This window comes from Sander vitreus, chromosome 15 (genome assembly GCF_031162955.1).
Source record: "Sander vitreus isolate 19-12246 chromosome 15, sanVit1, whole genome shotgun sequence".
NCBI classification, from domain to species: domain Eukaryota; kingdom Metazoa; phylum Chordata; class Actinopteri; order Perciformes; family Percidae; genus Sander; species Sander vitreus.
The window spans coordinates 25,475,755-25,499,046 of NC_135869.1; the positions used below are offsets into that span (position 1 = coordinate 25,475,755).

Genomic DNA, 23,292 nt, shown 5'->3' on the forward strand with positions numbered 1-23,292 from the left:
CTGCAGGACACATTTCACACCCCACCTTCCACCCGATCCTCAAGAGTTGGCAATCTGCCTCGAAGAGAAGTTACTCTCCATAATGATATACATCACATCCAGTCATTGTATCATTTAAATCATATACATTTATGTATATTTTATGAGCCAAGCATTTATATTATATACCTCTTAAATGTACAAAATTTGAATTGTGTGACAAAGTCACTTTTTCTCCTCATGTGATGCTCATTTATAGGTCCCATGGCATGAAAAATTTCACTTTATGAGGTTTTTTAACATTAATATGATAGGTGTAAACCGAGCCCTGGGTATCCTGCTCTGCCTTTGAGAAAATGAAAGCTCAGATGGGCCGATCTGGAATCTCCTCCTTATGAGGTCATAAGGGGAAAGGTTACCTCCCCTTACTCTGCTTTGCCCGCCCAGAGAATTTGGCCCACCCATGAGAAAGAGAGAGACATCATGGCTTGCAAATTAGCAAAGTGGCAGTTGGTCAAGACCACACCCCCACCCTCCACCTTGCCCCCCCCATCTCCTCCTCAATAGCATTTAAAGCTACAGACACAGAAATGGCACATCCTAAGCTCATTGTGGGACTGGCTCTAGTGGCTGTAATTCTGCACCAAGGCTGAATTTCGGGAAAGAGACTTCAGATACAGTATTAGGGGACCACTAAGGTCTATATAAAAGAGACTTCAGATACAGTATTAGGGGACCACTAAGGTCTATATAAAAGAGACTTCAGATACAGTATTAGGGGACCACTAAGGTCTATATAAAAGCATCCAAAAAGCAGCATGTTATAGGACCTTTAAAGTCTTTCACCTGCTGTTGTGCTATGATTTTGTGTATGACCTGTAATTATCACACTAATTTATATAATGCTTTTTGGCAACACTTGCCTCTACTTGTTTTAACCTCTACGTCACTTCCTGGTTTCAGACAAGCTAAACCCATTATTAAATACTAACCGTTATCTAGTAGTACTCTCAATCAAACAGTATGAGTCAGCTGTTTCACTCATTCTATACTTCTTTATGGTCATTCTGTCGGAAGTGCTGGAGGCATACCAACCATAGGTCTACAAGCAATGAAAAAAACAAAACAAAACAGTGAGGAAATAAACTCATGTGTCATTGTGGTTTGATGTATCCCACAACAACCTACAACACAAAGCTGTAGATTTACTAGGTGAGAAGCTATTCTCTGCTTCTGACTGCAGTGAAGCACCTGTGACTACTACTGAGTGACTTACTGTGTTAATGAGTCAAATTATCTTTAAGTCTTTGAGATATATCTGTGACAAGCCTTCATGGCAAAACTCACAATTTAAGAAACCCTGACAATATTTTGCAATGTTAACAATATCACAGGGGGCAGCTTTGAGTGGACAACCATTGGCTGAAAGCGCCCTCTAGTGCTTAAAGACTACCATACAGACGTTATACTACATAAGATCTCTTTCTATAGGCAAAGCCACACTACTTTCGATAGAACCTTTCATGAGCAATAAAATGTGTTCCGCTTTCCATTAAGGGAGGAAATGCGATGTGATGTGGTGATACTGAAAGTGGGACTTTTTTTCCCTCCTTCTTCTTGCTTGGCTGCCGATTGGCTGGTTGGGGTTGACCGAGGGTGGAGGATCTGAGCGTGCCAAGGTGTGCGTAAAAGGAGAACCTGTGCGCTCCGGTGGACACCTGACTGTTTGGTTTCTTCACTCCTCACGCACCTCTGGATCTGAATGGGACGTAGAGGACGCTTTCCTTGGTCTCATTTTTCAAAACCGATTCAAGGAGTGTCACGACATGAGCGGTAAGCCAACATTTAAAAAGATGGTGCGCTGTTTACCATTGTTTATAGGCTATGTTCACATTCGTGTGGTATTATTGCATGTTATATGGGTAGGAATCTTTAATGGGAGTTGTGTATGATTCTTCTGGGAAACGATTGACAGACTTGCAGCTGTTCATTATATGTATAACTACGCGTTAAATGGCAGCAAGGCTGTGCCATGTAGCCTACCGGTAGGTTGTCCGGGTTCCGGTTTGTGTCAACACAATGAAATAAACTACTCTCTCTGCAGCACAAGTATAAAAACTGCATTTTTTTACCCCCACATTTCATGCAGTAATCCACCACATTGTGTAAAATCCTGTGTAGGTCTTTATTATATGTCCACTGTGCATGTATCAACTGGATTGATCTTTTTCTTGAGATGTAAGCCACCCAGTGACACTCATGGTAATTAGTCATGTGATTATTATAGGCTATATTAAATATATTTTAAGGCAACTAAATTCAAGTTACCTACTGTTTTTTTGCATCCATTCTCAGTTGATGTCTTGTCTCAAAACAGATAACACAGTAATCTAAACTCAAAACTATTACAGTAGGTTTTCACTCAGGTTAAATACAAAATTGCATCCCATATTTATCAAAGCACACGACTTCCACGCAAAGTTGGCCTTTTAGAGAGAGAAAACCTGACACCGTGAGAAATGGCAGATGATTGTATTTCCAAAAGTGTGAAGAAAAGATGTTATTTTGTTTATCATTCTTAAAAGCCAGTTATGGAAATGGCCCGTGGAACCTTCTGATGGGTGGCAGTCTCAGTCAGTAGGGCGTTGGGTTGGGAACCGGAGGATCGCTGGTTCAAGTCCCCGTACGATCGGAAGTACAGAGTGTGGACCGGTAGCTGGAGAGATACCAGTTCACCTCCTAGGCACTGCCAAGGTGCTCTTGAGCAAGGCTCTGACCCCCCCCAACCGCTCAGGGTGCCTGTTCAGTAGTTGCAGCCCACTCACTCTGACATCTCTCCATTAGTGCATGTATAGGACCTGAGCATGTGTGTGTATTACAGGCTTGTGTGTAATTTGTTAAAAAAAATAGAGTGTGAATTGTAATTTCACCATTATGGATCAATAAAGGATATTGAATTATTATAAAGTATAACCATCATTAGTCTGTTCTTATCAGCAGATAGTTTTGTGTCATTATTTGCTTTTAAATGATTTTCCCTGAATGGTAAGCAGACCTTCCGTTTGCAGTAACTGAACCTTATGTTCAACTGGGTCGTATCAGTCAATTCCTAAAGAGGATGGTAGATACAGGATTTCAATTTGGGTGAGTGTTTTACTACTTTGTGTGTAAGGAGGAGGAGTTGAGTGGGAATCACATGAGAACAATGTCTAAGTAGAAGTGTTTATGGGTAATGACTGAGATTCCAGAGCATCCAGACCTGCCTCAACCTGCCCATTAGCTCAGAGAGGTCTGATGAGCTGCAGAGCAGCAGGCGACTCACTCCCATCACTGGTAAACAACACCATATAGGCTATTTATAGAGTCATTTCATGATTGGTTATTTCTATAATTGAACCTACAAAGACCATCACAGGTTTTCAGAGCCCAGATTTATGTCTTTACGTTTCTTTGTTGTTTGGTCAGCAGCCCAAAAAAAACCCTGTGTAAATGCAACATTTACACAGGATTTTCAGACTGCAGTGAGCTGAGAAGAAGCTGGTCGCCTGGGCCTCTCTGTGATTGTAAACTACATTTGTTAAACCAACAGAAATGAGGCATGGGATTCTGCCTGTAGAATCAACACAGCTTTGGGGGACGTGTGTTGTTATAGTGTTCCTTGTTCAGAAAATATATCACTGGATTTAATTTTTCAATTCAATTTTAAGTATCAAATCACAACAAGAGTTATCTCGAGACACTTTACAGATAGAGTAGGTCTAGACCACACTCTGTAATTTACAAACTATTACAGTGATTGCCTCAAGAGCAAGCATTAGCAGTAGCTATTGCGACAGTGGCGAGGAAAAACTCCCTTTTAGGAAGAAACCTCGGACAGACCCAGGCTCTTGGTAGGCGGTGTCTGACGGAACCGGTTGGGGGTGTGATGAACAGTGGCAATAATAGTCATAATAAAGATAGTGGAACAGTGACCAGAATGGTAGTCGTAGTAGTTCATGTCATAGTAGGGCACAGCAGGGCGTTATGGGGTGTAGTGTGGCACAGCAGAGCATGGGTGGACGTGGCAGGACGCAGCAGGATGCAGCCGGACACTGCAGGGAATCGCAGAGCGTAGCTTGGTGTAGTAGGTCCACAGCAACAGCTGCACCCAAGACCCAGGTCTTGGTGCCACCCTATTCCAAGGCGATATTCTGGGTGGAGACGAAACATAAGGACTCCGGGGAGTAAACTCCCCAGAGCTAGGTTAGTAACAAGCATTTCTGGGACTATGATGGACACAAAAGGAAACAAGTGAAAGAGAGAAGAGAGAGCAGCTCATTGTGTCGTTGGAAGAAACTTACCCAGCAGTCTAGAGTTATAATAGCATAACTATTTTGTATCTATCTGTTTTTTGTAAAGATTATTTTTTTGGGCTTTTCAGCCTTTAATTTGACAGGACAGCTAGGTGAGAAAGGGGAGAGAGGGGAGAGACATGCAGGAAATCACCACAGGTCAGATTCAAACTCTGGACCTCTGTATCGAGGTATAACCCTCTCAGTCTATGTGCGCCTGCTCTACCCACAAACCGGTCACTAGCCAGTCTGTTTTTAATAAAAATAAGGAAGTGTTAGTATATATTTTTCTGGTTTTTAACAACCTGTATTGAGTTATTCACTTTCTCCCATTGTGTCCTCCACAATGTGAAGTGAATGGGACTGAGAAAGCCTTTGTCTGCGGTCTCCTGCTGTGTTTTTAGGTGTGCGATATGCGTCACGCCAGTATTTTCATTCCTGCGCCCTGAGACCCAAATTGTCCTCCCCACTATTGTTTACAACCCTCATAACAGCTGACTCTTTGCTCCACAGGAATGAAACCACTGCTGCTGTTATATGAACTCACACATGTTTGTAAAATATAAGCTCTTGCTCGTTCATGCAAACTCTTATTGGCTTTCATCTATTCAAAGTGTCCTCCTTATGTGAGATTTAACACCATATCTGCTCTCCGTGGTGTAAATGGCTTCAAGTTAAATGCTCATCTGTCAGGAGTAAATCCCCCTCAGCATTTCGTGGAAGATTTCCAGTAAGGAGCTCCATCTCATTCTTTCATTATGCAGCAGATTATTATGAATCATTAAAAATGACTTCTATTATATAGCCAGTCAGTGTTGGACAAAGAGGATCATCATGTAACAAATTTTAGTTAAAACTGCAATTAGATGAATAGTAAAATATGTCATGTTTGCTTCTCATGTCTTAGCTTTACATTGAAAAGCAGACAGACTGTGATTGTTTAAAAAACCATATTGCAACATGCTGCAATGACCCACTTTGATGGTTGAGAGACGCAGATAAGCGCTGTCTAATTACAATGGAATCCTCTGTGGGAAACGATATTTAGTCTAGAGCTGGACATTAGACATATCTGTAAATCTGTGTGACGTGAAAGAGACATCCGTCTGAAGTAGCAAAACATTTCTGGAGTAGGGGTAGGCAGTGTTTCCTTTGGGATTTTATTTAGCAGTGGGGGCAGGTGTGTCTGAACAACAGTTTGAACGAAGCTAGCGCGGACCGCTGTATTAACACTAGTATTCGCTAGCAAAATATATCGCTTTTTTTGTACCACTAAAAAGGCTCAAAATATCAATGAACTTCAATGGTAGCATAGTGAGTGTCCCTACATGTTAACTGAAGCATTGAGAACTTTGTAAGTGTACAGACAGTTTATTGAACGAAGAGCTGCGGGAGCTCCGTGAAAGGGCTACAAGAGAGAGAGCTATGCCGCAACAGAGCCTCGTACTTCGGGAAACCAGTCATGACTTACAGCTGGCAATGCAAACTAAAATCAAAAGCAATTTGCTCAATATATCTGAAATATTCGCACCGATGTAAAACATAACTTGTCTAGTGTACTTACTCAGTGGGTAATTGTCTATCTGGTCCCTCCGGTCTGGGTCGCCATCTCTAATTTATTTTCGGGACATGGAAAAGTACAGCCCTGTTTATCAGAGAGGGGAAATCTTCAGACCGTACCTAACACTGCGTCTCTTGGGTGTCGCGACACAACAGGTCCCACTCAACACAGACACTCCTGTTTGGTGGCCATAGCTTCACAATGTCCGCAGGTACACCACCAGTTTCCCGAAGTTCGAGGCTGTGTTGCGGCATAGCTCTCTCTCTCGTAGCCCTTTCACGGAGCTCCCGCAGCTCTTCGTTCAATAAACTGTCTGTACACTTACAAAGTTCTCAATGCTTCGGTTAACATTTAGGGACCCTCACTATGCTACCGTTGACGTTTGGTGATATTTTGAGCCTTTTTAGTGGTACAAAATAGCGATTTATTTTTACTTTCCCTGTGCCCCGAATACTAGCGCTGTAAGCTAATAAGCGGTCCGCGCTAGCTTCGTTCAAGCTACAAACACAATCAATTAGCATGAAATCATGTTCCAGAGAACGACAGAGTGGGTACACATCCGTTATTAACCCCTAGGTTCGTTTTGTGCCGGAATTGTCCTTTAATAGTTGAGTCGGAAGAAAGCGAACGTACATCAACACAACAGTATGTGGAGTTAAACTGGACGGGCCCAATAACCTCTGAATAATTCTACTTGTTAAATTGCAATGTGAGCGGCATTAGTCAGCAGGATCATTTAAAAGACAACCGCGACTACATTGTGCGTCTGCCCTATTTCTGATACCGTGGCGGCAGAAATTTTGCCATGGCGGCCGCCACGACAAAATCAACATAGAGGAAACACTGGTGGGAATCACTAGAGGCCTCATGATACGATATCATCACGATACTTACAGTCATGATACAATATTATTGCGATTTTAAACATATTGCAATATTCTGCGATATATTGCAATGTATTACTTTTTTTCCAGCTTCAAATTTTTCCCAGTTTCAAATGATGTCCCCTAAAGGAAACTTTGTCAACATCTGTTTTATCTAAAAAGATACATTTTTCTGTCTGTTCATCTCACTTCAATTTTATTGCTGCAAAATGGGATTGTCCAGCAGACAAACTGGCCAACACATAACCACAACTCATGTAATAATAGAGCGATACTTGGCGTCTGTGTATCGATACCGTATTGCTACCGAAAATATCGCAATACCATGCTGTATGGATTTTTTCCCTCCACCCCTATTCTGGAGTCACTTTTTTTTTTAAATGCACAAAATGTCTGTCTTCTTGTCTCTGTCAGTGCACAATCCTTTTTCAAAGTTCCTGAACTGCTTGTAAATGTTCGGTCCCTTGCAGGTGTCACAGTTTGGGCGGAGGAGGGGGACATAGCTCAGGAGGAGGTCCAATCTTCTCCCCCCTGGTCAGAGGAGCGCTGTGAAGAGCTTTGGGATCGAGTGGAGGGTGTACGGCACAAGCTCACACGCATCCTTAACCCGGCCAAACTCACACCGTATCTGCGGCAGTGTAAAGTCATCGATGAACAGGATGAAGACGAGGTGCTCAACTCTACACAGTACCCACTGCGCATCAGCAAGGCCGGTGAGAAGAGGAGAAATTTCATTTGAAAACATGAAATCTGCATCAAATTCTGTTCAGTTCAGAGTCCATAGTTCTTTATTGTCCCTTTAGGGGGAATTTGATCTGCAGTCGGAAGAGGTACAAAAAGTAATGAAACAAGTAACACTATAAACAAGGCATAAAACATCTTAGCAGCGTACAACCAACAGATTGATTAAGAAAAATGTTGTCACTTAAAAAGTGAACAATATCAAATAAAATCCTTGGGATTGTCTGGAAAAGTGATATTTAAAAGTGTGACTGAGAAGCCCCAAGTGCCACTAATAAAAAACTGTGCATTCAAGAGTTGTGCAAGTTAACAGCTTTAATTGCACACGAACAAGAGAGGCTGTATCTCCACCCAGAGGGAAGAGTGATTGACCGTGCCTTCTGCAAAGAAGAAAAACTTTTGTTTCGTATTGTAAGGTTCCCATAAATGAAAACAAAGAAAAAATTAAAATGGATTCAATATAACTTCTGAAGAGTGGGAGGTTAGCTCAGTTGGTAGAGCGGGAGCACACATACAGAGGTTTATTCCTCAACGCAGAAGGTCCAAAGTTCAAATATGACCTGTGATGGTTTTCCTGCATGTCTTCTCCCCTTTCATTTCTCAGCTTTCCTATACAATAAAGGCAGAAATGTCCAAAAAAAAAATAACGAATATATATATATATATAGGATCTGAAGAATAAAACCATCAGAGTCTTATCTGCATACTTTTAATGGTGCCAATTTACTAAAATGGAAACATAGAAACACATGCTTCCTTATTAGAAAATCTAATTGAGAAGACAAACAACACACAAACATGGGCGTCGTCGTGACAAAGAATAATGACAATTTCTTGCATTATTTGTTGTCTGGCATTTTTTCCTTAATGAGACAATTGATAGGAAACATTGGAAGATAGACTGGGCGAAAAAACGCAATGTCTTTACTAATATAAGCCGATACAAATGGCTGCTTAAGAGACAACAAAATAATCTACTAATTGTTTGAGAAGCTTTGAAAATGGGTAGCAGAACAGTACATGCAGTATGGTTCATTTGTAAAACTCCAGTAGGATCGAAACGCTGCATTTATATTAAATATGGGAGTTTAAAGCAGTGTTGCGGACATTACATTTTGTTCATTTGTATACTCCCAAAGAAGAAACATTATGTGAGTGATTGTGCAGCAGGTTGTCAGAGAGTAACAGTTGGGTAAAGATAAATGTTGCCGTGAGAAACTAAGGAGAGAGTAAGATGAAAGACAAGGCTAAGTAAAGGGGAGTGGACGACAGACAGAATAAGGAGTGAAAGAAGATAAAGATAAAGGGGAGATGTTGCAAGTAAAGACAGGGTGAAGACGAACACCTGAGCACCCAGTTCATATCACTGCTGTTTCTTTGCCAGTGCGTTATCTCACATTAGATCCATCCATTCATCATGGTCATGTTTTAAAATACTTATGTAACTACAGTGTTAATGACAATCACATCAAAGAGGAAGCGTCTTTGTGGTTAGACGGTTTTAACTTTAATAGTTTACAGAACCCAACTAATTTCTAACTAATTCCACATTGTTACAGTTTTTCAGATTTGATTATTTGTTTATATTTGTTGAACAGGTCGTTTGTTGGACATTCTGCGTGGTCAGGGTCCGCGAGGGCTTCAAGCCTTCATGGAATCACTGGAGTTTTACCACCCAGACCAGTACACACAGCTGACTGGAGAACAGGCCACACAGCGCTGCTCCCTCATATTGGGTAAGCAGGGGTTTCTCTGCATGTTGAGGATGGTAGATGTGTGGACTCCCCACACATCACAGAGTTGAGTTTGACTCTAGGAAGAAATCTACCAAAAAATATGTGAATGGCATGTGAAATTGTCCTGTGAATAAGGCCTATTAAACCTTAGGCACTATTTAATCAGAAATAGACAGATGCAGATGTTTGCAACATGTTTCTCTGTCATGACTACAGAAGTATTTCAGTGAATACATGTCATACAACTGTGTGATTGGTTTAGGAGTTTTTAGACTTGAGTCTTGAGACTTAAATCTGACCTTAAAGAAATGACTTGGCCTCTCTTGTGTTGGCTGAACATCTACATGAGAGGTTGTCTTTACTGGCACATAGTAAACACACTTAGAGCTAAGAGATTCAAACTTAGAAAAGAGCACACTAAGGTTTAAATGGTGGCTAGCAAACAAACCGGAGATAAAAGCACATAAAACATGGTTAACAACTCACTTTTAAAGCCATAAACCCAGTGTTCAACGTTATCCAGTAGATACGTGTTCTCTCTCAGAGCTCTTGGTTATTTGTATTATGCTTAAGAGGCTATCTAAAGGATTGAAGGTATGTTGAACAAGCAGAATATAAGGAAAGGTATTCAGACATTTGGCACTAATGGTCTAGAGTCTAGATTTTGATTTCTGCAGCTCCTCTGCTTTCACAAAGTATACACAAAGTTTCAGTGTATCCAGATATTTACGAGTGCATATCTGTCACATAGTCAGACAGTAGACACATATTCATACACAGACATTAAAACAAGCCTCTCTGACTTTCTGCGTGAGAGTTTACTTTTTCCATACATTAACCAGGAGTCCCCATGATTTATAACCTCCACCTGTCTTCACTCCCCAGATGAGGAAGGTCCGGAGGGATTGACCCAGTTTCTGCTGCTGGAGGTGCGTAAACTGAGAGAGCAGCTTCGAAACACCCGCTTGTGCGAGCGACGCCTGTCTCAGCGCTGCCGCATGGCGGAGGAGGAGCGCAACCGCGCCGAACGTAAAGCTCAGGAGTTACGTCAGGACAAACTGCAGCTAGAGAGGTCTGTCTCGCTTAGTTTGTTTCTCTTAGTTTGCAACCTGCTGTCATCAGGAGGTAAAAATAAAATCTTGTCCCAGAGAATGATATTATGAAATTGTACGATATGGTCATGGAAGAAACTTTTTTTCTGACAGTTGAGCCAGGTCATTTCTATTGTTGATGGCGTCAAAGGGGTAGTAAGAGTACAACATTAACTCAACAATCAACTACGTTCTGCATTTTTGCTGCTTTCAGTATTTTGCTTAAATACAACAAATTGCTTTGTGTATTTCAAACAAATAAAAGGAAATCATTTCTAACATTCTTTTAGTGAACAAATTGAACATTGAATTGGATATAAAAGGAACCACTAAAAAAGGGATGACAGTTACGTTATAAAGTGCAGTTTTCTACTGATATTTTCTTTCAACTAGAGCCCGACCGATAAAGGATTTTTAAGGCCGATATCGATACAAATATTTGGTGATTTAAAAATCCGATATTCCGATATGTTGGCCGATATATATATTTTTTTAAATCCAGAAACGCGTGACAAAACATAAACAGATTTCCCTAACATTAGTTATTTGTAGTTATTTATGAATCCTCACTAAAATAATATGATAATGCAGTTTAAAAATAAACTTGTTTGTTTTATTGCCACAACAGAACAGAGGAACATCAAAATATATTAAAGTTCTAATAAATAAAATGTATAAAAATACAAACTTAAGATACGAAACTTAAAGTCCTTTGAACAAAAACACAATAACAACAAAAACAAAATCAAAGAGTGTTACGCAACGCCAACGCTCAGAACATGGTTGAAGGGTGTTTCGTCCGTTTTTATTTTATTTTTTAAATATTCATTTATCGGCTATTATAAATGCCAACAGCAATAATTTGGAAAATGCCTAATATCGGCCGATAATATCGGCCTGTCGATTTATCGGTCGGGCTCCACTTTCAACTAACACAAAAAATCTCTCAGTGTCTCAGCTGATCTATGATTGTTTCAAACAAACTGATACTAAAGGGATGAGGGATGTAAGCATACAGTTAGTAACTTTGGGTTTTCATAGAGGGCTTATTATTGGACAAAGATCTCCTGCAATTTAGAGACTGGGATTCCATTCAAGATGGTATATACCTGCTGTGTGAATGTAACTTTAATGTCGCAGAAAGCACAGGGTTTACCTTGTGTGGCACAAAACAATGAATCAATGACAAAAAGTAAGCGAATGTGTGCTCTGGATGATTTGTGATCTGAAGGTTGCGTCATGACTGGGAGTCGGCCAGTCGAGAGCTGGGCAAGCTGAAGGACAGGCACCTGGAGCAGGCTGTGAAGTACTCCAGAGCCCTGGAGGAGCAAGGCATGGCCTCCAGCCGTGAGAGAGAACTACTGAGGCAGGTCAGTCGTTCAGGAGCAACATAAGTTAAAACAGAAACTGTACAGTTTCTTAATTTGGTCTTAATTAATCTTCGAAGGGTTTAAGACAGAGTGTAGATGTTTTTTCACCACCTCCAGGTTTTCAAATTTCAAGATTTAAGATTCAAAATCCTTTATTAATCCCACAACGGGGAAATTCACAATGTCATGAAACTCACAGATATTGATATCTATTGTCGAACACAGAGCTCTTCAGCCTTTTTAGGCCAAGGACCCCTTTGCTTAAAGAGAGAGAGTAGTACAGTAGGCTACTGTACACTACTACTAGTACAGTAGGCTACTACATGTAGCCTACTGTATAAAATTAAGTTGTATTAAACTGAGTCATTCCCTACCTCCCACCACATTCCTCAGCGGATCCTGACTCTAAAAATAGCTACGGTATATACTCCGCAGAAACGGTGACATTGCCAATAATAGTGATCTTCTCGTCACAAGTCTCCCAAATTGTTTCCCCCTGTTGCTGTCTAAACTTTAAGGTGCAGTATTAGGGGCTCCATGTGGGCCAAGATTACCTTTCTATTTAACACGATGGTCTGTTCACCAAAGATACCGTTTGCTGCAAAATCATGTTGGGACAGGGAGAGATATTTTAAGTGTTTGGTAAACTTAGGATAAGGAAAAATTTATGTTTTGTTTGATGGCATGATAAGGCAGCAAATAACAGCATCTAAGGCAGTCCAAGTGAAACTGCTTAAGATAGCACGCAGCTGCAACATAGCAACTGAAGTCATGTGTGAAGATGTTATCAGCCGTCCTTGATTTAGTCCGTGCGTTGTCACAACATTTTGACCATACCACTTAGGTATGAACCACTTTGTTGTGCTCACTCTGAGACAGTATGTGCAGTGTGCCTGCTAAAATTGGAATGTAGTATAATAAACAGGTTTGTTTACTTTTCCTTTTTTTACTCCCAACTCCTTGATTCCTAGAACAAAAGTTTACATATTACAGAATTACACTCCTACCATTATTGTAGATAAACAGCCCTTTGGCCATATCATTGCACATGTTTGACAACAGCATATCAAATGCGTGTTGTGGAAAATTTCAAGCCTATATTTAAAAAAATGTCAGAGTTTGTCTTTATGGCTGCTTTGCTTATTCTCCATACAGGTAGAGGAGCTGAAGTCCAGGCTGACAAAGGCAGAAAAACATACAATTGATACTCCAGGAAATAAGATGCCGGCAAACAGAAACAGTTTGCTCTCTAATGGGGTAAATGGTCCTTCACCTCCTTTACCAGAAAAGCCGCAGCGCCGTACTGAAGTTCAGAAAGCGGAGAACACAGGGACTCAGATGAAGGACTCAGGTCCTACCACTGGAGTCATAGTATGTTGTCAAATCTACAATGTTTATCATCTAAAAAGGGCCTTTATAGCTGTCTTTGTTTGTGTCCAAATCAACCACACTGCTTTTTCCTCATAGTGTTGTCTCTAAAGATGGAGTGTTCCTGTTGTTTTAGGCTCTGATGGACATCCTGCAGCAGGACCGCAGGGAGGCTGCAGACCAGAGGCAGGAGCTGTGTGACATCATTACCCGACTACAGGGGGAGCTACATAGCACTGAGGAGCACTGGGAGAAGGTGAACAGTAGAGCTGCAAGGACATCCATTAGTTGTCAACTATCAAATTAATCGGCAACTATTTTGCTCGGTTTAAGTCATTTTTTTATGAAGAAAGTAAAATGTTCTCAGCTTCCAGCTTCTTAAATGTGAATATTTCCTAGTTTCTTCACTCCTCTGAGACAGTAAACTGAATATCTTTGAGTTTTGGACAAAAACAAGACATTTGAGGACGTCATCTTGGGCTTTGGGAAACACTGATCCACATTTTTCACCATTTTCTGACATTTTATAGAACAAACAACTAATCGATTAATCAAGAAAATAATTGACAGATTAATCGACTATGAAAATAATCAGTTAGTTGCAGCCCTAGTCAACAGACTCACAGATGATCTTTAAGATTATGATTTTTTTTACTGGATGCAGTTGTTGAAAGGTTTACTGCCAAAGCCCGTGTTTTGTTTCTTCACTGCCTTTGAATAGAGGTCGTAATGGTTAACTGTGTTTGCAGCTGGAGTCGCAGTGCGAGCAGCTACAGCTGAAGGTGAGGACTCTCCAGCTGGACTGGGAGACAGAACAGAAGAGGAGTTTGTCCTACTTCAACCAGATCATGGAGCTGGAAAAGGAGAGAGACCAGGTCAGTGTGAATGAAGGCCCAACAGAGTCTCTAACCAATATACTAAATTAACACTGAGATCAATAAAATAAAATAAAAACATCTTGGAGCATCATTTTTGTAGAATGCCATGCAATTGGGATTTTTTTCTTTTTCTGTAGACTGTAATGTTTAATGTAAATTTTAAATGTGTTGAGTTATGTGGACTGTAGTCCATATCCACAATGTTCCACTTCCGGGATTGCTCCGTTACCACCGGAAATTCCTGCCGGATGTCACTCTTTTCGGCCGGATTTCCGATATCTTCCTCTTTCTTTGTGTTGGAATTCTAACCTCCAGTGGATTTCTGAGGACTATGGTTAACTGCTCCTCAGATCTCTGCAGGGTAAATCCAGACAGCTAGCTAGACTATCTGTCCAATCTGAGTTTTCTGTTGCACGACTAAAACAACCTTTGAACAAACACGTTTCACCAAAACAAGTTCCTTCCCGAGGCTATTTTGCAGCGGCACCGCAGCTCTGTCCGGCACTTAGCGGCACCCAAGAACATTGTGATTGGTTTAAAGAAATGCCAATAAACCACAGCACGTTTTTCTCCCATCCCGGAATGCCGTGTGGACTAGCCAGACCTTCCTCTGCAGCGCTGTGGAGGAAGGTCTTAAGGGCACAGCTAATGGGGATCCTATAATGAACTAAACTAAACATACAGAGTGCATCAAGGCCCATATGTAGTTAGTGGTGTTGCAGTTTAATAGCATCCCTGACTAGGGTGAACAGTTTTTTTACACCATGCAAACTTCTTTTGTCTTTCTTTTTTCATCTTTTTTTCCCCCCCAGGCTCTGCATAGTCGAGACAGCCTGCAGTTGGAGTACACCGACTGTCTGCTGGATAAGAACCGTCTGCGTAAACGCATTGCAGAGCTGCAGGCCAACGTGGAGCAGCAGCAGAGGGAGCTGGAGAAAGAGAGGGAGAGGGGCCGTGAGCTAATAGAACAGAGCAGCCTCTGTCTGAACTGTGTAAGTTAAACGCAGGCGCAACAGTCTTCCCACAGCAACCACAGATCATTTTATACAGTATGTCCCCCGTGTCCCCACAGTCCCACCTGTCCCTGTGCAGTGAGGACCAGTGCTACGGCCCTTGCTGTTCCCTCGGCCTGGACCTGAGACCCCAGGCCGGTGGCCCCCGCCTGCTGCTACGAAAGGTCAGGGCTGGCTACCATAACTAATTTTACTCACATTCACAATAACAGCAGAACTCCATCAGCCTAGTTTAAATCAGAATGACTAAGAATCTGGTGCTGTTTATGTAGTTTATAGGGATCATTTCTATGGGACACAACTGTTGTGGACACTGCCACAACATGTTTTCTAATGTTGTTCTTACGGTATGGGAGGAATGCAGCTTTTGGACTGCAAAGTACATTTCTTCAGCTAGACTATGAGCTTGTTATTGTCTTAAGTATGAGACATTGTAGTAAATTCTTATGGAAATCTATAAGCGTGTCAGTACCTGCAAAATACCTCTCACTAACTGGGAGGTCATACTATATTTACTCATCTTCTCTGTGCCACAGACGCCCTCGAGTGGCCAAGCCAATGAAATCTCGGAGGGTAAGTTGTACAAAGATGATTCTCAACTTTTGCACCGTAAAAAAAAAGTACTTTGTTTACCTCATAAACTGTAGATATACTCATATTCATGCAAATATTCTTTCTGCTTCTTCACAGATTCTTGTTCCAACTCCGAGGAGAATCTCCGTTTGTCAGTGAGTATCACGGCTCTGCTCCATAATGAAAGAGAAAGAAAATGAAAGAGTCGGAATCAGTGTTTTTTTTGTTTTTTTTTACTTACCTTGCTAGACTCAGACAGAAGACAATGAAAAAGAAATAAATCGGCTCTCCACATTCCCCTTTCCTCCGTGTATGAACTCCATCAACCGACGATTCAACACAGAGTGAGTTAATCAGCCCCACAAAACATTACATATTTTCAGCCTGCTCTACCTAATATCTTCACATGTAACTACATATTATTACCTCTATCATTTTTTTTTAACATCCCTTTTTTCTGCTCTAAAAAAGGTTTGACTTGGAATCATCGTGGGGCAGTGATGAGAACGATAACATTACAGGTATATTTGATTCTGTCATGTGTTGCATGAACAACCGTCACAGTCTTCTTTCGCAAACAGAACCAGGACCAGCCCAACTCTGGATAATTAACTTCTATTTTAGCTTCTATTAGATGTAGAAAGAAACCCTAAATTAACTTCTAAATGATTGTCATTTGGTATCAACGTACAATAAAACAAACCAAAGAAGGCGTTTGCTCCAGTTCTGGTTTTGCTTCCTTTGCACTTACATTGTGAACATAAGTAATGAGGCTCTCTGGTGTTTTCAGGTGAGCAGAGTGAACCTTCTTTGTGGGATTCCTGTAACTCACTACACTCTCATCTCTTCCCCCCTGACCTGGTCAACCTGCCTGCAGTCTCTCCACACCAACCCAACCCTAGTGCTCCCAGGTAGGCACAGCATCACGGTTTTGACGCCTGTCAATGTTAACCCTCTGAGGTCTGAGGGCATTTTCACATATCTTCTTAAATTTACCTTTTTAAGGTATTTGCATATAACGGATTCCCATGTGTTTCACATCAAAATGTCCAGAACAAACTCAGCTTTCTGTATAGTGATGCCCACATCTTTTCTAGAGCAATGTGTAAAGAGATAATTTGGCACTTAAAGGACAAATCCGGCGTAAAATGAACCTAGGTATTAATAACACGTGTACCGAGTCGACCGTTCTCTGGGATTTATTTTCATGCTAATCGAATGTGACCAGTTTTATCGCAAACCGCTAATTAGCTTATAACGCTAGCCGTCGGGGCAGAGGGTAAAGTAAAAATAAATTGCTATTTCTATACCACTAACAAGGCTCAAAATAGCACCACACTTCAACAGTAGCATAATGAGGGTCTCTACATGTCAACAGAAGCATTGAGAACTTTGTAAGTGTACAAACAGTTTATTAAAAAGATAGATTATAAAGACAGTACCGTTCACGTATACAGGCGGGCGCCATCTTGGGAAAACAGTCACGACAGGTCGAATGATGAACGCCGTGCAACGTGAGCTGAACTGTCACTTGAAATCTCCCATGGTCCGTGGTTTCCCAATGGGTCGATAGGAATTACGTTTGTGCCGTTCGTCGATCGACTGGTCGTGACTGTTTTCCCAAGATGGCGCCCGCCTGTATTTAATAACACGGTATGGGTGTACCATTTTGAAAAGGTTTAATACTATAAGTGCAAATATTCACATTACGTACAACGTGATGTGAATGTATATTGAAATAAATTCTAAGAGCACAGAACAAGCATACGATTTAACGTTTTGATTAAATAAAGTGAATAGACTTGTGGAGTTTCTACTGATCTTTTTTTTTTTGTACAGTACATGTCACATCATGCTTAGCCAATGCTGCCCATCTTTGCCATCTCCCAGGATTCCCTCCCGCTCCCCGTCCTCAAGCCCCCCCATCTCACCAAAGCACGGGAGAACCAGTCTAGCTGACGATGTCACGCTAGTCGGAGGGAACCTAACAGGGATCTTCGTCAGCCATGTGAGAGCTGGTTCCCCAGCTCAACTATGTGGACTGAAGGAGGGCAGTGAGCTGCTGGAGGTGTGTGTCTGTATAGTGAATATATCATGTGTGAGCATTGTGTGTATGTACATGCTTCATAAAGAGAATGTGTGCTTCAGCTAATGCTTATTTATGTGATTTATGTGAAGTGCACATTACAGTTCTGCCTGCAGGTGTGTGAATATTTTGCAAGCTCCTTGATTGCAAAAAACTGTAAATGAAACATAAGAAATAGGAAAAAAAGATGAACATTAGAACGGAAGGCTGGAAGATAACATGCAGTTTTCTCTCCGTGTTGCCCAGCTGGAGCGGGTTCTGTTTGGTGGGGGCAGTGTGATGCTGGGCCAGTGCACTGCTGAGGTAGCCCACTTTTCTCTGCAGTGGTGGTCCGAGCCTTCAACACTCAAACACCAGAGCAACCCAGAGGGTGAGTCCGTTTTTGTCAGAGATTTGAAAAATGAACACAAAACAGTAATACCGTATTCTTGAAACCCTTTCTGTCATGTTCCTTCGTGTCCCAGAGAGGTGAGACTTAAGATGTCCCTTCTTCCCTCCCCTGTGCTTAGGATACGCCAAGCTGTGCTCCCAGCTCTCGTCGCCTACTTTTATGGGTGCTGACTCCTTCTATGTGCGTGTCAATCTCAACATGGAGCCTTGCGGTGACCCGCCGTCTCTGGGTGTGTCCTGTGATGACATTATACATGTCACAGACACAAGATACAATAAAAAATACAATTGGCACTGTTCCCTGGTGGACCCGCACACAGCCAAGCCCCTGCAGGCAGGAACCATGCCCAACTACAACAGGTACGCCACATAGACCTTGATATTATTTTTAGACCGCATTCTAATTCTGGCCATTGAGGTTTTTTAACAGTGGCTCTGACATTACAATATTATAGTATATAGTAATTTCAAAGTAATATCTTAATTATGCACAATAAGGAGTGTAAATAACAAATATTTTCCATCTCAGGGCACAACAGTTGTTACTTGTAAGACTACGAAAAATGTCCCTGGGGCAAAAGGACTTCAAGAGGAGGGTAAGTCTGCCTATTTTGAATTGATATGAACGGCAGGCTCACTTTCAGTCACTGTGCTTAACCAAACTATTACAGAATTGGTAACACACAGTTATTAGGTTTTTATTTTTCTCAATTTTCCTACATGTAGTTCTTGAAGAAACCATCTGGACGTGTACGATTGGTCAAGGCAGTGGACCCCAGTGGCCGTGGGATTGGTTCCACACAGCAGGTCCTTTACACACTCAACAAACGTAAGCACCAGCCATAGTGTTCCCACAATGCAACACCAAATCTGTGCAATAAATCTTATTTGTTTCAGTATAAGTTTTCTTAGACAAACTGTGTATGTGTTTCACTTTGCATTAATGTTACCTCTGTGTGTACCTGTCCCTTCAGGTCACGAGGAGCACTTGATCCCGTACAGTTTAGTGCATCCGGTGCAGGTTCAGACTAAGCGGCCGGTCATCTTCTCCCCCTCTCTTCTGTCCCGTGGTCTCATAGAGAGGCTGCTGCAACCTGCAGATTCTGGTTTGAAGTTCAACACCTGCCTTCCAGGTATGTGCACAGCATTACATTTTTACATTACATGTCATGTAGCTGACGCTTTTATCCAAAGCGACTTCCAATTATGTGCTTTCAACTAGGCCTGGCAAACTTGATTCCTATTAAGGATTCGGGTTATTATGAGTCACTCACTAAACTGATTTGGGTTGTGCGAGTTACTTGAGTCACTTGAGTCAGTATTGCTAAATCGCCAAGGAAACTCAGTCCTAGCCCATTGTCTCTAACACTAATGTAGTAGGAAGTTCTGTGGATTCACTCGGTGAAGACTCACTATTTCAGATCTGGTATTTTTGAGTCTGCCATGTTTTAGTGTTTAGTGTCATAGTAGGCTTTAAAGGCATACTATGTAACTTTTCCCTCTTCAGTCCCCCTAAAGGTTGTCTCATTGGAACTACAGCCGCACAAGCTGTAGTTCCAATGAGACAACCTACAAAGAACCAAATAAAAGTGCAACTGTTTTTTTTGTTTGTTTTTTAATTTAACCAAGGTGGAGTCAGCGCACACACATGACTCCCCAAACACTGATTTACTCAGCAAACAAAAAGGTTGATGATTCTTCACACATGATGCACCACTGTCTCCTCTTTCCTCTGTTTGCAGAGCCTATCCAGGCTTCAGAGAGATGTGACGAGAGAGTGTTCCTGTTGGACTCCCACAGCCCAGAGCAGGCTCTGGGAATACGGCTGCAGTCAATACAGGATGTCATCAGCCAGGTAATGAAAACAAAAAAACTATATCATGAAATCAAGAAGGGTGTTTGTAGGTGAAATCAATAACCAGTCATAGCTATTACCTGTATCACCCTTTTTATGGAAAGAGAAGATGTTCACATTATCCAAATCTCCCTCTCTGTCCCAGGACAAGCACTGTCTGCTGGAGCTGGGGCTGCCCAGTGTTGAGGGCTTATTGAGACAGGGGATTTACCCTATCGTCATCCATATCGGCCCTAAGAACAAAAAGCACAAGACGCTAAGGTAAGTGTGCAGTGCAGTATATTCCGTGCTACAGTAACTACACATCAGATCATGGCAGCATGATGGTACTTCATTCAGGCTCGTCCAGGTTCACATACACGTCCGTCCATTCACGTTGTGGGGTCAATAAGCGTTTTACTCCATGTGTAGATAGTGTAGTATTTTCTTACCTTATAGATACAAAAAAATAATCTTTTTTTGAAAGAACACAAAGTTATTTCCTCTTGCTGCATATGACCCTCCAACACAATTGTATATTTAAATATTTAAAAACTTTGGAACTACTGTTTTGAGTGAACAATGGCCTTCCTGTCTGTCTTTTTTTATTAAGAGAAGGTAATTATAATTTAAGACGGTTCTCTATCTTTGAAACTGGTAAAGTGAGGACTAATGTCAAATTTAGATGTGTTTCAGTTTTGGGGGGTTAAATTATGGAACGAACTTGTGGCCGGGTTGGTTCAGTGGGTAGAGCAGGCGCATGCTCGACGGTGTTTTAAGCCCCCAACATCTCCTTGCAGGCAGCACTGCGACCGTTGACTTCAAGGCACCAGGCACCTGCCTGGAAGGAGACGTTGGGGGCTTAAAACACAGATAAACCAGGCGCACATATACTGAGAGGTTTATGCCTTGAATGCAGAGGTCCAGGGTTCGAGTCCGACCTGTGACAATTTCCTGCATGTCTCTCCCCCCCCCCTTTCTCACCTAGCTGTCCTGTCAATTAAAGGCGGAAAAGACCAAAAAACAATCTTAAAATAAAACATGAGTTAAAAACAATTATGACTTGAAAATGTGTACGTCTCTGTTGAGTTTCAAAAAAGCTTTATAATCTTAAAATAATTAAGGGTTATGAAGTAATTTGATTAAAGTGTAAAATTACTAGGATTGTACTCTGTACTATTTAGTTTACTTTTTCTGGGTGATTCTATGGGGATTACAGGATAGGCAAAAATAAGCCTTGGCTTCAGCCTATTCCTTTTTCGGTTAGCTACGGTGGCAAATTGTGGGAAATAATTGTTTCTTTTATGTATGTTAACCGAAATAAAATGATTCTCTATATATCATCATCAACACTTCAAAATAGGAAGCTTTTTCCCCGGTGTGGAGAGGACAGCGTAATGGAGGAGGTGTGCCAGGCCGAGGAGCTGCAGCTGGAGACACTGCCCCTGCTCTACTACACCCTGGAGCCCAGCGCCTGGAGCAGCACTGATGAGCTGCTTGCAGCCATACGCAATGCCATCCACAGCCAACAGAGGGCAGTAGCATGGATCGAACTGGATAGGCTGCAGTAGAAGAGAAATACAGAACGTTTATGTCTTATATTCACAACGCAAATACATTTTCCTGTCTTTGAACAAAGAATCTGGCAGCTGCCAGCAGGCACCAAACCACAGCCAGGTTTCTATTTGCAACCAAGATCAATTTTTATATTTACTTGTAATCTCAAAGGAGGCCATGTATAAACGTGTAAAAACCATGTCTATTACGTATAAACAGGAATTTCATAGTTCTCATCTATATAGCCAAGCTGGACTGGCTACAATGGGAGAATAGTGAAAACATTTTAAAACTAAAACGGATTTGACCCACACAAGACATTACAGATACTTGGGTTAACTGTTTTTATCAACAGGAATTATGCCATGTTACCTTTTCTCCATTCAGACCTCTTAGTTTTATTACATAACTGTACTTTAAAAGTATTTTAAGTATTTAATACATTTGGGTCACTGGCCCTTCAGTTTTGTTGTTAGCCAAAATGTAAGCTGTGAGGACACAATAAAGGACCTATACAGGTATTGTAGGGATTGTAGTATGTTGTAAGCAGGGATGATGTGAAGGGTGCAAATCTGCTTATCCACATTTTGTAGTTGCAGTAAAGACTGTGTCCTTATGGCCTGACATACTCTTTAAGATGTAAACCAGTTATACAGAGCATACTTAAAAATATCAAACTGATATAACTGTCATAATATGAATATACTTAAGGAGAAAAACTAAATTTTGGGATATTTTTATGTGGGCTGTGTATGACTAAAAGTCAGCAAGTGCTGCATTTTATTTATATTACACTGTGTCAACAGAAGCTGTAGTTCACTGTGACCAAATGGTCTTGTTTTGTACTGCCGAAGAACTTTCTCTTTCTCTTTTGTAACCAGTTTCAAGAATAAATGTAAACAAAAAAGAATCTCATGGAGTGAGATTTAAACTTCACTTGTGTGCGCAAATATACAACAGACATGATGTAATTTTTTGTATGCAGTGTAGCAGTGATAGATTCAATGAGGAAACTTCTAACAATCTCAAACACAAATATAGACAAAGTATTGTAAACAAAAATAAACCCACTCAACTAGACTAGACTATATTTTTTTATTAATTCCCACTATAAGAACTACTGTATATGTTCTCTATGTGAGTGTTAACATGATTCCTTGTCACAGGAAGAGGAAGAAATCTAGTAAATCAATGAAAAAAAAAAAATTATATAAAAATACTAATAAAACTCTTAAAAAGCTGTTTTGGGGTAATGGGAAAAAATGACTTGTTGTAATTAAAGTTACAAAAACATCACAGTATTCCCCACAAATCCAAATACATACAGTGTGCAAGATAACAATTAGTCATACGTGGAATAAATGCCTAAAACATGTAAACATGTTCAACATGTTATAAGGCCAATAAAGTCTTGGGCAGGTAATATAGTCACAGATTTGAGACCCATTTGTTTTTTTTTCCTTTTTCCACTATTTATTGTACACAAGTTCATATACAGAAGTACAAACATACATAGACTGACATAGACAGTAGTTGGCCCATTTTTAATTTGTATTTATAAAATTCTTTATTAAAATTTGTGAACAGACAGACATTCAGAAAAAATTGTATTGCCACAATATGAACACGTATGTGGAATTTGCCTCGGTCCAAGGTGCATACATAAACAAACAAACATATTAAACATTCAGTAGGTCATGGACATTCTTATCCTGAAATTAAAGATTCAGTATATACAAAAAATACATATCGATCAAATGATATATGAGAAGTAAATTATATATATAAAACATTAGGTATCTAAACATAATAAATAAACAATGACATGATGAAATCAATATAACTTATTTAGGGGCTACAGGTTGACCTATTTGTTACACCCAGCGTGTATGACGTCATG

The 23,292-nt window shown here is 40.8% G+C and overlaps 1 protein-coding gene across 3 annotated transcripts; it reads left to right on the forward strand.

The window, feature by feature from the left end:
• Window positions 1-1,555: 1,555 nt before the first annotated feature.
• Window positions 1,556-22,472, forward strand: LOC144530825 (caspase recruitment domain-containing protein 10). 3 transcript variants are annotated; one of them, XM_078270590.1, is made up of 24 exons: window positions 1,556-1,812; window positions 7,226-7,468; window positions 9,095-9,232; window positions 10,118-10,304; window positions 11,555-11,693; window positions 12,849-13,064; window positions 13,198-13,317; window positions 13,811-13,936; window positions 14,752-14,931; window positions 15,012-15,116; window positions 15,489-15,525; window positions 15,643-15,680; window positions 15,775-15,869; window positions 15,997-16,046; window positions 16,316-16,436; window positions 17,416-17,593; window positions 17,858-17,981; window positions 18,121-18,361; window positions 18,531-18,597; window positions 18,728-18,830; window positions 18,976-19,134; window positions 19,744-19,856; window positions 20,002-20,117; window positions 21,203-21,323. In XM_078270590.1, the coding sequence occupies exons 1-24, from the start codon at window positions 1,806-1,808 to the stop codon at window positions 21,231-21,233; spliced, it is 2,934 nt and encodes a 977-aa protein (XP_078126716.1). In that variant the 5' UTR covers window positions 1,556-1,805; the 3' UTR covers window positions 21,234-21,323. The 3 variants fall into 3 exon arrangements, with proteins under 3 accessions (XP_078126716.1, XP_078126715.1, XP_078126714.1); XM_078270589.1 differs by having other exon boundaries at window positions 1,558-1,812; window positions 12,849-12,950; window positions 21,199-22,472; XM_078270588.1 differs by having other exon boundaries at window positions 1,560-1,812; window positions 21,199-22,472.
• The last annotated feature ends 820 nt before the right edge of the window (window positions 22,473-23,292 follow it).